Here is a 14,765-nt window from a genome sequence, read left to right on the forward strand (position 1 = left end):
TCCCACATCGGGCTCCCTGCATGGAGCCTGCTTCTCCCTCTGCCTGTGTCTCTGCCCCTCTCTCTCTCTGTCTCTCATGAAAAAAATAAATAAAATCTTAAAAAAAAAAACAAACAGAATTGCTTCTTACTAAATCCTGAGTGTAATGAGTGTAAGTATTCCTGAAATCACTGAAAAATTTATGCAATCTTTTGGAAATACTACATAGAGACACATATGCGAAAATGAGAATCTGATTTAAAACTTGATACTTGTCCTGAACCATGTTCTTAGTGGTTATTTTTATTAAAAAATATCCTCCATATAACACAAGTATTTATAAGATATTAATTTTATCGACCATCATTACTATTTAAATATAGGCCTACAGGATTATGAAGCTGCCCTTAAGATTGATCCATCCAACAAAATTGTACAAAATGATGCTGAGAAGATTCGGAAAATAATTCAAGGAACAGAAGTAAAATCTTAATGACTGCTGAAGCAACTAGGTACTGTACTAGATATTGTTTTAAGTTTTTCAAAAATAACTGGAGGCATTAGAAATCTGTAAATATTATGGCTGATTGTACAGAATGACTTTCTTTTTCATTCTCTAGTTCTGTAGAGGACGAAATATTATAAATCTACAAAAAATTAAATATTTGATTTGAATGGTTTCTGTATAAGTAAATCAAATTAAGAATGATTTAATTCTTTGTTCTTCAATACATAGATTAATTACATACACATTTTGTTGTTGTTACTGAATTCAGCTTGCCCTTATAACTAACAAAATATTTCTTGATGTGACAAGTATGGGGACATTACTGATTCATTTTTGACAAGGTAAAATTTGAAAATGAAGGACCATGTTTATAATTTTTTAAATTAAATATACTACTTAATTGAATGGTTTACCTTAGTATAATCAGTACTGATGTTCACTTAGAATTCAATGCACAAAACCTTTATTTCTCCATCTTCTGTTGTGGGAGGGTAGACCAGTTCAATCTAGCAACACAACTCTTTAGGAAACCTTATTTTTTATTTTAACTATATTTAGTGTTCCCCAAAACATTGATCATATTTCATACTATCTGGTGAAGGTAAGTTTTCTAATGAGATGTTTTCTAGTACCTTCAAGTACAACAGGAAAAAGAAAAAGACAGCAAAGGGTGAAATTAGCACAGAATATTATGATACTGGAATTGGATCGTACCACTGTGATGCAAACATTAAGCAAAAATAGTACAGCTTCCCTTTTGTATATAGCAGTTATCAAAATTGAATTTAGAGGATTTTTAGAAAAACAAGACAACTTTTAGGAATAAGTTTTTATAATATTTGGTCATCTGATGTCATTCAAATGGACCATAAAACAGCTTCATTCTTCCTTTTTTTTTCCCAACACAATACTTTTTTGAATATGTTTGGGTATCCTAGTTCAGCAACCTTGAGAGTCTTACTTTTATAATGCAACTTTAGACAACTTACATAGCAGCCTTTTCCAGTTAATAGAACTTCTAATAAGGCAGGATTGTTTTCTCTTATAATCAACATTGGTTTGTTTGTTTTTATTTTTAAAAATAAACGTTACCAAAGTAAAGATGGGTCTCCATGTGTGTCAAATACCAGTTTGATATTCAAAATGTTAACCAACCTAGTGCTTCTTCAGGCTCTTCTTATTACCATCCTCCACCCATCTCCCCCTCCCCCCACCAAAAGACTGGGCCCAATAGCTGTCTTAGGGGCAAAAGATCTATCCTTGGAGGAATAGAAGGGCTAATCTTAACTAATTATTAACTTTTTGATCCTATTCTCTAAATAAAATCTTGGACTTTATTTATCACAATAGATGAGTTTATATTCACAAAATACTTGACCTCTTTTAAGCAATCTCCTTTAGTCTGCAAGGGACTTTTGTCTTAGATTGAAGTAGTGACAGAATTAAAATATTGATTCAACACTCCCCATCTCCTTTAGTGCCAATTATTATTAAGGCCTATGAATAAAAGATAAGTAAAAATTCTTATGGTAGTCCTTTAGTTTTTTTCATAATGTCAATCATTTGATTGAAATTAATTTTAAGATACCAAGTGGATATTAAGCTAAATGTAGCTGTTACAGAAATTTAAACTAAAGGGATCTTTAACTGCAGAGGGATCTTTAATCCCCTACTACTATGTGATTAACATACATAAATACACAGTATATCTGTTTATTAAAGATAAAATTTTGATAAATTTGGCTATGAATAAATATCAAAACTGTATCAAAATACTTATTACAAAGGAAAGATCATGACTAGCCCATTTTTGCAGTGGATGCTATATAGGAATAGGAAATTATTATTGTTAGACTTAATTTTAAAAAATAATATTTTCTAATGTATCACTTGTCCTTTGACTGATAGTCACTTGAGAGTCAGCTAGGGTAGATGGGTAGAAACTTGTCTTTGTCTCATTAAAGTACTTAACCATTTTATGAGGAACACTCATTTTTTCCTTCCCAGAAAGAGGTTTGTGAATTACATCAAGCAAAAATGGTTTTTCCCAAACCAGGTTTGGTGTAATTTTTCTTTTATACATTTTAGCTCTTTACTGACAGAAATAATAGTATCAGTCCTAATAAATAAATGCTATCAAATAGCTAAATGGAAAGTAAACACATACGTTTATATAAACATATCCTGTCCTGGTTTCCTAGAGTCAGGGAAGCCAGGAGCTGGACAGTAGTTACAGCTGTAAAAACAGATTCCACTTGGGAACTACTGCCTACTACAGTATAGGATAGAAGACTCTAGTATAGAATTGGGGTCAGTTCCGTGGACAATGGACAAGTAATGATTGATAGCTAAGGAGCAAGTTGGGGGTGGAGGTTGGGGTTGTAAGTGGATGGAAAATTACTAAGAGGAAACATCAGTGGTAGGGAGATTCTGGTTAAACTGACCTAACTGGATTCTTGCTGAAGGCAGGCCAGGATGACTGAGTATCATCTGGGGGATTGTGGGGGATGAAGAATTTGGTCAGATATTGAAAGTGATAGGGATCCTTGGGTGGCTCAATGGTTTAGCGCCTGCCTTCAGCCCAGGACATGATCCTGGAGTCCTGGGATCAAGTCCCACATCGGGCTCCCTGATGGAGTCTGCTTCTCCCTCTGCCTGTGTCTCTGCCTCTCTCTGTCTCTGTGTCTCTCATGAATAAATAAATAAAAAATCTTAAAAAAAAAGAGAAAGTGATAAAAATTGATGGTGGGGATTCTGGCTAAACCAACTTAGCAATATTCTTGCTAACAACTGAGCTCCTAAGGGCAAGCCCCAAGGACAAGGCCCAGTTGAAAAAGTGGCTCAGAGGAACCTGTTTAGAGTTCGGTGAAGGAGAACTGGTCACTAGCAAGCCAAGTACTTTCCAGTGAGCCTCATCCATGTGGCAAATAGAGGCAAAAGGTTGTTTTTTTTTTTTTTTTTTAAGATTTTATTTTTTTGAGAGAGCGAGAATGAGTGAGTGAGTGGGGGGAGGAGCAGAGGGAAAGGGACAAGCAGACTCTATGCTGAGTGTGGAACCTGACTCAGGGCTCTATATCACGACCTTGAGATCATGACCTGAGCCAAAACCAAGAGTTGGATGCATAACGACTGAGCCACCCAGGCACCTCATGGGCAAAGGATTTTTGTACATAGCATCTGGGAAAAAGATTCATAGGTGATCTCCCAAAAAGACTGACAACAGGGGTGTATTTCATTATCTTATTGAACTGATCTAGCTCAATCTCATTCTCAGACAAAGACCTATCAAGAGCTGACCCATCTCTGAATATCAGATTCACATTAACAAAGCTCAGGAGACTGAACCAAACAGATTGCCTACTTACTGATTCATAAGTAGAAACTGAGTGAGCATATCCATGGGGATGATAGGCTTCACAGGTGAATTCTACCAAACATTTAAAGAAGAGTTAATACTATTCTTCTCAAATTATTTAAAAAAAAAAAAAAACAAATAGGAAGGAAAGCTTCCAAATTCATTCTACGAGGCCAGCATTACCTTGATACCAAAACCAGATAAAGTCACTACAAAGAGAGAGAGAGAGAGATGTCTGATGAACAGAGGTGCAAAACTCCTCAACAAAATCTTAGCAGACCAAATCCAACAATACATTTTAAAAAATTATTCAAGTGGGATTTATTCCTGGAATGTAAAAGTGGCTCAATATTCACAAATTAATGAAGATGATACATCACATCAGTATGAGAAAGGATAAAAATAATGTGATCATTTCAATAGATGCAGAAAAAATATTTGACAATGTACAACATCCACTTATGATAAAAACCGTTTAGAGAGAAGAGACATCAATATAATAAAGGCCATCTATGAAAAACTCAGAGCTGCATCATCAATGAGGAAAAACTGAGAGCTTTTCCCCAAAGGCCAGGAACAAGACAGTATGTCCACTCACCATTTTCATTCAACATAGTACTGGATGTTTTAGCCACAGCAATTAAATAAGAAAAAGAAAAAACGGCATCCAATTGATAAAGAAGAGGTAAAACTTTCACTATATGCACATGATATGATAGTATATATAGAAAATCCTAAGGACCCCACCAAAAAACCTAGAAATGATAAATGAATCAGGAAAGTCGCAGTATACAAAACCAGTGTACAGAAATCTGTTGCATTTCTATACACTAATAATGAAGTAGCAGAAAGAGAAATTAAGAAAACCATCCTATGTACAATTGCTCCAAAAATAATAAAATATCTAGGAATAAACCTAACCAAAGAGAGGAAAGACCTGTACTCTGAAAACTATAAAACACTGATGAAAGAAATTGAAGATAATACACACAAATGGAAAGATACCCATGCTCATGGATTCAAAGAAAAAATATTGTTAAAATATCCATACTGCCCAAAACAATCTACAGATTTAATGCAATTCATATAAAAATACCAATGGCATTTTTCACAGAACTAGAACAAATAATCCTAAAATTTGTATGGAACCAAAAACCCCCCAAATAGAGGAATGATGAAAAAGAACAAAGAACAAAACTGGAGGTACCATAATCCCAGATTTCAAGATATACTACAAAGCTGTAGTAATCAACACTGTATAGTAATGGCACCAAAATAGACACATAGATCAATGAAACAGAATAGAGAGCTAGAAATAAATCCACCAAACCCATGATTATGTGGTCAGTTAACCTATGATGAAGGAGACAAGAATATGTAGGAGGAAAAGAAAGTGTGTTTCATGTAGAAGAATGAAATTGGGCCATTTTCTTATACCATACACAAAAATAGACTCAATATAGATGAAAGACCTAATTGTGAGACAGGAATCCATCAAAATCTTGGAGGAGAACACAAGCAGCAACCTCTGTCACCTCACCCACAGCAACTCTTGCTAGACACATCTCCAAAGGCAAGGGAAACAAAAGCAAAAGTGAACCAGTGGGACTTCATCAAGACAAAAAGTGTTTGCACAGTACAGGAATCAGTCAACAGAACCAAAACAGAGAGAATGGAGAAGATATTTGCAAATGTCTTATCAGGCCAAAGGGCTAGTATCCAAAATCCATAAAGAATCTATCAAACACTACACCCAAAGAACAAATAATCCCATCAAGAAATGGGCAGAAGACATGAACAGACATTTCTCCCAAGAAGATATACAAATGGCCAGCAACACAAGAAAAACTGCTCAACATCACTCAGCATTAGGGAAATACAAATCAAAACCACAATGAGGGATCCCTGGGTGGCGCAGCAGTTTGGCGCCTGCCTTTGGCCCAGGGCGCGATCCTGGAGACCCGGGATCGAATCCCACATCAGGCTCCCAGTGCATGGAGTCTGCTTCTCCCTCTGCCTGTGTCTCTGCCTCTCTCTCTCTCTCTCTCTGACTATCATAAATAAAAAAAAAAAAAAAAAACAAAAAAAAAAAAAACCACAATGAGATACCACGTCACACCAGTCAGAATGGCTAAAATGAACAAGCCAAGAAACGACATGTTGGTGAGGATGCAGAGAAAGGGGATGCAAGCTGGTGCAGCCACTCTGGAAAACTCCTCAAGAAGTTGAAAATAGAGCTATCCTATGACTCACCCAGCAATTGCACTACTAGCTATTTACCCCAAAGATACAAATGTAGTGATCTGAAGGGGCACTTGCACCCCAGTGTTTATAGCAGAATGTCCACAATAGCCAAACTGTGGAAAGAGCTGATATGTCCATGGACAGATGAATGGATAAAGAAGATGTGATAGATAGATAGATAGATAGATAGATAGATAGATAGATAGATGATACTAGAATATGACTCAGCCATCAAAAAAAAGTGAAATCTTGCCATTTGCAATGATGTGGATGGAACTAGAAGGTACTATGCTAAGGAGAAATAAGTTAATCAGAGAAAGACAATTCTCATATGATCTCACTGATGTGGAATTTTTGAAACAAAACAGTATCATAGGGGAATAGAGGGAAAATAAGATGAAATCAGGGAGGGAGAAAAGCCATGAGAGACTTTTTAAATATTTTATTTATTCACGAGAGACACACAGAGAGAGGCAGAGACACAGGCAGAGGGAGAAGCAGGCTCTTTGCAGGAGCCCAATGCGGGACTTGATCCCGGGACCCCAGGGCCATGCACCAAACGGCTGAGCCATCCAGGGATTCCCCCATGAGAGACTTTTAATCATAGGAAACAAACTGAGGGTTGCTGGTGGCGGAATGGGGTTATTGGGTGATGGACATTAAATAGGGCACATGGTGTAATGAGCAGTTCCTCTTCAATAATTTTATGTTCTTATGAGGGAAAAAGTAAAACCTGTTTAATCTTAAGAAAAAAAAAAAGAAGTCAGGTGAATAAATACAAATAAACAAATGAGACCAAGGAGAAATGATTAGTGAAGGAGAAAGAAATTAGCAAACTAATGCCAGAAAGCCAAGTAAAGAACTTGTTTCAAGAGGGAATGAACCAGTTGTGTGAAATTATGTTGAGACATAACACATGGATTGAAACCTGAAGGTGTGATTAGGCAATGTGGAGAACACTGCTCACCTCAACAAATGTTTCAGTGAGGTCGCAGAATGGAAAACTTTAATGGAATAGGTTTAATTTTAAAAAATATTTTATTTATTATTTTAAAGAGGGAGAAAGCAGGGGAAGGAACAAAGGAAGAGAGACCAGCAAACTGTGCTGAGCACAGAGCCTGACACGGCTCCATCCTGCGTTCCTGAGATACTGATGTGAGCCGAAACCAAGAGTCAGATACAGACTGAACCACTGAGGAATAGGTTTAAGAAAGGATGGAAGTAGCACTTTTTAGTAGTTTTGCTGTATACTGAGCAGAGAAACAGAGTAAAAGCTAGAAGTAGACATATGGGGCCAAAGGTTATTTTTTTAAAGATAGGATAAGATAGCCTATTTGTATTCTGATGGCATCGCATTTTGACTACTAAACCTATACTAATCAGTTCTAAAGATAAATGTAGCTGAAGACAACTACAGAGTAATATTTCTTAAACATGAACTAAAAAAAATAATGAAGGATAGAAGAAAGGCAGGCAGGGATAAGCCCCACCCCTCACCCCATCTTAAGAGGAAAATGACTAGTAAAAGGAAAAAGACCCCATCCTGTTATTCTAGGCTTTACTTAGTGCCCCAACTTTAAGTCTTCCTACTGGAAGGACTTATAACTTTTTTGTGACAGAAAGGAAGGGAATGGCCTTTGGGTGTCCTAACTCAGGCCTGGGTGGGCTGCCAGGGGATATTTAAACAAAGGGCTTGATCTGGTGGCCATGCAACTGGCCAGCATGCCTAAGGCAGTGGGAACGACAGCCCTCTGGATCCAAAACATCACCCTGGAAGGAACCCTACCCCCTTCCCACATGAACAACTACCTGATAGGTAGATGGGCTTGTGGACAAAAACCTTATTAGGGGCAGGGGCATGGAGGATTAATCAGATTAAAACAACCCACACCAAACAGTCCATAAAACCCCCTAAATTTAACCACCAAATCAACAACACTCTTGGGTCCTACATCTTCCGGAGCTTTGTACTATTGCTCAATAAACTTTGCTTTGATGCCCACCACTCTTTGGTCTACTTCATCATTCTTCAAAGCACCATGACCAAGCTGCTAAAGCTTTGGAATATGCTAAAACACACAAATAAATGAGTTTGTAATTTTTCTAAAACACACAAATAAATGAATTTGTAATTTTTCTAAAAAAAATTTTATTCCAGATAGAGTTTGAAAATCAATTCTTATAGAAAAGATTTAAAGCACATTAGGTAATAAATGAATAAATAAATACACACACATACACACACTTTTGGCAAACTTTCCTACCTTTACACAATTATCAGCATATTTGACACTTCACTTCCATTTTTTGACTCATCGTTACTAGAAATACAGCATGAACTCTCAGCTTCAAATAAAATGAAGTTTATCTTCTGAAAGGAATATTTTACCAGTTTGTTTAGGTCTTTTTCCTTTCTTTTATCTGTAAACTAAAAAGACTACTAGAAATATAGTTCACCTTGTGAAAAATAACATTAATATATTTGACCAAATAAGTTGATTGCTTTTTACTATCATTGCTCATAATTGTGAGTTTACTATTTCTATTACTATACTGTTTAGTTTGTTTACTAAATGAAAACATGTTTATTTAGCTCATAAAATGGATAAAATGAAGTGTAAATACAATCAAAAGTAGTTCCTTGCAGACTATCTTGAGATGGTCCTAGGGTCACATGCCTTTAAACATTTTATAAAGGGAAATTACATTTTAAAAACTGTGGACATTGGAAAAGAGAAGATCCTGGTAATCTTGTCATGATCTGAAGAATAAACCTGGTTTTAGTGATGGTACACAAGAGTTAGCTCCAGGGAGGTATGTCTTAAAGGTTTATAAACAAAGGTAATTAGCCTAAACTTTATAGGAAAGAGGAAGCCTCCTGTGTATAACTGGATACATGATGCCATGAAACATTCCATTCAAACTAACTCTCCTTGTTCCTATTCTACATGTTAAAGACAAAAACAAAAACAAAAAAACAAAAAACAGAATTCAACTGAGTAAATTTAAAAACTTTAATTGGCTTTATTCAACAATTCATAAATCAGGCAGCATCCCACCTAGCACGTAGAAAAGCTCTGGAAAGCTATACAAAATGGAAGACTTTTATAGGTAGAGACAGGGCAAGACAAACAAGGTAATAAGAAAAAAAAGGACTTTTTTCTGGCGAGGTCACCTTCCTCTGGGGAAAGGGTCTATCAAGCAATTTACCTCACTAGTGCTGATCAGGAAGTTCCAGATTACTGGTTAAAGGTCAAATACCTGCAATTATATCTTGGTTTGCTGTCAGTGGGGGCAAGTGACTCCATTTTTTTAAACTTTTAAAATTATTTTTAATTTTTATTTTTTATTACTTTTTAAAATTCCAGTATAATTAACCTAGTGTTATTAGTTTCAGGTGTACAATATAGCGATTCAATAATTTCACACATTACTCAGTACTCATCACAATAAGATACTCTAAGTCCATTTCACCTATTTTAGCCATCACCTCCACCCACCTCCCCTCTGGCAACCACCAGTTTGTTCTCTATATTTAAAGAGTCTTTTTTTTTTTTTGTCTCTTTTTTATTTGTTCATTTGTTTTGTTTCTTAAATTCTACATATGAGTGAAATCATATGGTATTTTTCATTCTGTGACTGACTTACTTCACTTAGCATTATACCCTCTAGATCCATCCATGTTGCAAATGGCAAAAATCTCATTCTCTTTATGGTTGAATAATATTCCATTGTATACCATATCTTTTTAATCCATTCATCTATCAATGGATACTTGTGTTGCTTCCACATTCTAATGTAAATAATGCTGCAGTAAACATAGGGGTGCATATAATCTTTCAAATTAGTGTTTTCATTTCTTTGCATAAATACTCAATAGTGGAATTACTGGGTCATATGGTAATTCTATTTTTAATTTTTTGAGTAAACTCCACACTTTTCAACAGTGGCTACAACAGTTTGAATTCCACCAACAGTATCTGAGCGGTCCTATTTATCCATATCCTTGCCAACACTTATTATTTCTTGTCTCTTTGATACTAACCATTCTGACAGGTATAAGGTGATATCTCATTATGGTTTTGATTTGTGTTCCCCTGATGATAAATGATATGGAGCATCTTTTCCTGGTCTGTTGGCCATTTGTATGTTTTCTTTGGAGTACTGTCTGTTCATATCTTCTGCCTATTTTTAATCAGATTATTTGGGGTGTTTTGGCGTTGAGTTGTTAATATATGTTGGACATTATCTCTTATTGGATGTATCATTTGCAATATCTTCTCCCATTCCGTATCTTTTTGTTTTTTTGTTTCCTTTGCTGTACAAAGGTTTTTGTTTTCATGTAGTCCGATAGCTTATTTTTGCTTTTGTTTCCTTTGCTTTAGGAAACGTATCTAGAAAAATGTTGCTATGACTAATGTCAGAGAAATTACTGCCTATGTTCTTCTAGGATTTTTATGGTTTCAGGTCTCATGTTAAGATTATTAATCCATTTTGAGTATATTTTTGTTTATGGTATAAGAAAGTGGTCCAGTTTTCCCTATACCATTTGTTAAACACACTTTTTTTTGTTCAGTGAATGGTGTTCTTTTCAATTAGCCAACATATAGCACATAAATTCAATTAGCCAACAGTACAACATTAGTTTCAGATATAGTGTTCAGTATTTTTTCAGTTGTGTATAACACTCAGTGCTCATCACAACAGGTGCCCTATTTAATGCTCATACCCAATTACCCCATCCATCCATCCACACCCCTCCAACAACCCTCAGTTTATTTCCTATGATTAAGAGTCTCTCATGGCTTTTCTCTCTGATTTCATCTTTTTTTTTCCCCTCTATTCCTGTATGATACCATTTTGTTTCATAAATTCCACATGAGTGAGATCATATGATAATTGTCTTCCTCTGATTAACTTATTTCTCCTTAGCATAATACCCTCTAGTTCCATCCACATCATTGCAAATGGCAAGATTTCATTTTTTTGATGGCTGAGTCATATTCCAGTATCTATCTATCTATCTATCTATCTATCTATCTATCTATCTATCTATCTATCTATCTATCTATCTATCTATCACATCTTTATCCATTCATCTGTCCATGGACATATCAGCTCTTTCCACAGTTTGGCTATTGTGGACATTCTGCTATAAACACTGGGGTGCAAGTGCCCCTTCAGATCATACATTTGTATCTTTGGGGTAAATACCTAGTATTTACCTGGGTCAATCATAGGGTAGCTCTATTTTCAACTTCTTGAGGAGCCTCCATACTGTTATGTTGAGCATTTTTTCATGTGTTGGCCATTTATATGTCTTCTTGGGAGAAATGTCTGTTCATGTCTTCTGCCCATTTCTTTCTTTTTTTTTTCTTTTTTTAAAAAAGCTTTTATTTATTTATTCATGAGAGACACAGAGAGAGGCAGACACAGGCAGAGAGAGAAGCAGGCTCCATGCAGGGAGCCTGATGTGGAACTCAATCCCGGGACTCCAGGATCACGCCCTGGGGTGAAGGCGAACATTCAACCCGTGAGCCAGCTAAGTGTCCTCTTCTGCCCATTTATTGACGGGATTATTTGTTCTTTGGGTGTAGAGTTTGATAGATTCTTTCTGAATTTTGGATATTTGCCCTTTACCTGATAAGACATTTGCAAATATCTTCTCTCATTCTGTCTGTTGTGTTTTGGTTCTATTGACTTTCCTGTGCTGTGCAAACCCTTTTTGTCTTGATAAAGTTCCACTGGTCCATTTTTGCTTTTGTTTCCCTTGCCTTTGGAGATGTGTCTAGCAAGATTGCTGTGGCTGAGGTGACAGGTTTCTGCCTGTGTTCTCCAAGATTTTGATGGATTCCTGTCTCAGAGTTAGGTCTTTCATCCATCTTGAGTCTATTTTTGTGTATGGTATAAGAAAATGGTCCCGTTTTATTCTTCTGCATGTGGCTGTCCAATTTTCCCAACACCATTTGTTGAAGAGACTTTTTTCCATTGGAAATTCCTTACTGCTTTGTTGAACATTAGCTGACCATAGAGTTGAGGGTCCATTTCTGGGTTCTCTATTGTATTCCATTGATCTATATATCTGTTTTTGTGCCAGTATCATGCTTACGATGACAGCTTTGTATTAGAGCTTGAAGTCCAGAATTGTGATGCCACCAGCTTTGGTTTTCTTTTTCAATATTCCTTTGGGTATTCGGGGTCTTTCCTGGTTCCGTACAAATTTTAGGAATATTTGTTCTAACTCCGTGAAAAAGGTTGATGGCACTTTGGTAGGGATTGCACTGAATATGTAGGTTGCTCTAGGCAGCATATTTTGATAATATTCATCCTTCCAATCCATGAGCATGGAATGTTTTCCCATTTCTTTGTGTCTTCCTCAATTTCTTTTGTGAGCATTCTATAGTTTTCTGAGCACAGGATCCTTTGCCTCTTTGGTTAGGTTTATTCCTAGGTGTCTTACAGGTTTTGGTGCAGATGTAAATGGGATAGACTCCTTAATTTCTCTTTCTTCTGTCTCATTGTTAGTGTATAAGAATGCGACTGATTTCTGTGCATGATTTTATATCCTGCCACTTTGCTGAATTCCTGTATGAGTTCTAGCAATTTGGGGGTGGAATCTTTTGGGTTTTCCACATAGAGTATCATGTCATCTGTGAAGAGTGAGAGTTTGACTTCTTTGCCAATTCCATTGCATTCCCATGACTTCTAAATGGTGGAGTTCCCTAGAGTTTAGTCCTTAGGTCTCTTTTCCATGAATATTTTATAGTCCTATTGGGTTTCATCATTTCAGATAATTTCATTGTGTGGTTGTTGTTCAAATTGACCGTATTCAATTTGGGCTTCTCCCTTGAACACCAGACCACAAATTCAATTGTTTCACAACAGCTCTACATTCCCCAGATACTCCCTTCACTTCCTTCATGAGTGTGGTCAAGCATCAATTTATCGGAGACCTTTCCTGACCAATCTACCAAAAATAATGCTTTGCCCAAGCACTCCCTTTCCCCCAACCCTATTTCATTTTTCTCCATATTTATCACTTGGCATGTTTTATATGTATATGCAGGCATATATATTCATATGTAATTATGTATACATAATTTACACATGCATACTTATACATATGTATAAATGTAAATATATGCCTATATGTATATAAAACATGTATAACATGTGTAAACATATTTACAGTATGTAAACATGTATATATACTTAAACACATATATACATATGGTTTTGGGTCTTTTATTTTCCTACTAGAGTATACTAGAATCTAAGTTCCATCGGGGTAGGCCCTTAGTGCCTAGAATATCCCTGGACTTTAACAGGCCCTGAATGATTACATAATGGCCCAGATAATGAGCTTAATTCTGAGACATAGCCTATCTGAGAATTTTTGCAACAACAAAACAAAGGCCTCACCACCTGCCATAGTAAGAAACTTTAGGTTATCATCTGGATTCTAAATATTGAAAAGTTGACCTGCCTTGCCACGAATTGAGAACCTTCAACAAAGGGGAAAAACAGGTTATATAACAGATTTTGTGGAGAAAAAGGTACTAAACTCAAATTTTTAAATTTGCATTATTCATCTGGATATCTTGTACAGTTCCAGGATTTTTGATGTTTTAGAGGAAGTGAACAAAACTAATTTTTGTTTTTGCTTGTGTTATCAAATAGAAAATTTGAGGTATTTGGAAAAATTTAATGAGGCAGAGTTTGAGCTATTTCCTCACATCAAACCATTTTTTTTTTTGTTAACAGAAGATCCAACTTTTCTGATGCCCTAGCAACTCACAAGATTATTTTTCTAATTCGATATTAGTATCTGGAACCTGAAACCAACAGTGATTTTTTTTTTCCAACAGTGATTTTTTTCAAGTAAAGATACTCAAACTAAAGTGTGGTTTCAACAGATGGCAGTTGAAATAAATAAATCTCTGTATACAGAGGAATTACAGAATTTGAAGAATAGTATAGTTCATATCCACCACTGCTCACACTGTGTTAATGATATATCAAATTATTTGCATTTATAAGAAATGTACCACATCTCTTGCATCTTTGTACTCTTATTATGTATTGCTTCTTCTTACTGAACTGAACTTTCCTTTGGTTTTACCTTCTCCAAGATGCCTCTCCTGATGTCCTTTGTCTCAGTTTGAGTAATCTGTCTTTGTGTCTGAAAGACCTCTTGCATATTTTACATAAATTATCACATTTACTAATTTGCTAATCTCAGTCCCCTAAAATACAGTTCATTGAAACTAATAAAAGATACTGTCTTTTATTTCTGTGTTCTATTTGTATTGTATGATGCCTGTCATAAACAGGGATTCTATAAATATTTGCTAAAATGAATGAATGAATAACAAGACTTCTCTTCTACTAGACTAGCAGTGGAAACTAACATTTTCCCCAGGTTCTAAGCCTTTAGCTGAAATAATAGAAAAGTGGGAAATTACTAGATGGTCTTGCTTAATTCAATTTTTTTCTTAGTGCTCCTATATTCCTTTGTCTTAATGAATATACTCAGTGGACAATTGAGATCCTGAAAGCCTTTTGAAACTTTTGGAGAACATGTACTAAATAAAACCAAAATGCACTAAAATGTGTCTACTTTTTTCTATTTTGAACACATTTTTATTTAAGAAGTCACTATCATTCATTTACCAGTTC

General features: G+C 35.7%; 1 protein-coding gene across 2 annotated transcripts in view; it reads left to right on the forward strand.

Annotated features, from left to right (window-relative positions):
- The window catches only part of DNAAF4 (dynein axonemal assembly factor 4), a 66,582-nt gene extending 51,820 nt beyond the window's left edge, over positions 1 to 14,762 (forward strand). The window contains exons 9-10 of one of the 2 annotated variants that reach the window (XM_041738943.1): positions 363 to 491; positions 13,851 to 14,762. In XM_041738943.1, the coding sequence (XP_041594877.1) occupies positions 363 to 472 (110 nt within the window). In that variant the 3' untranslated portion in view covers positions 473 to 491; positions 13,851 to 14,762. Of the gene's footprint in view, positions 1 to 362; positions 1,583 to 13,850 lie in introns of those variants that run through there. The other variant, XM_041738933.1, reaches the window with a different exon arrangement.
- Positions 14,763 to 14,765: the final 3 nt, after the last annotated feature.

The sequence above is a fragment of the Vulpes lagopus genome, chromosome 2 (genome assembly GCF_018345385.1).
Source record: "Vulpes lagopus strain Blue_001 chromosome 2, ASM1834538v1, whole genome shotgun sequence".
Taxonomy (NCBI): Eukaryota; Metazoa; Chordata; class Mammalia; order Carnivora; family Canidae; genus Vulpes; species Vulpes lagopus.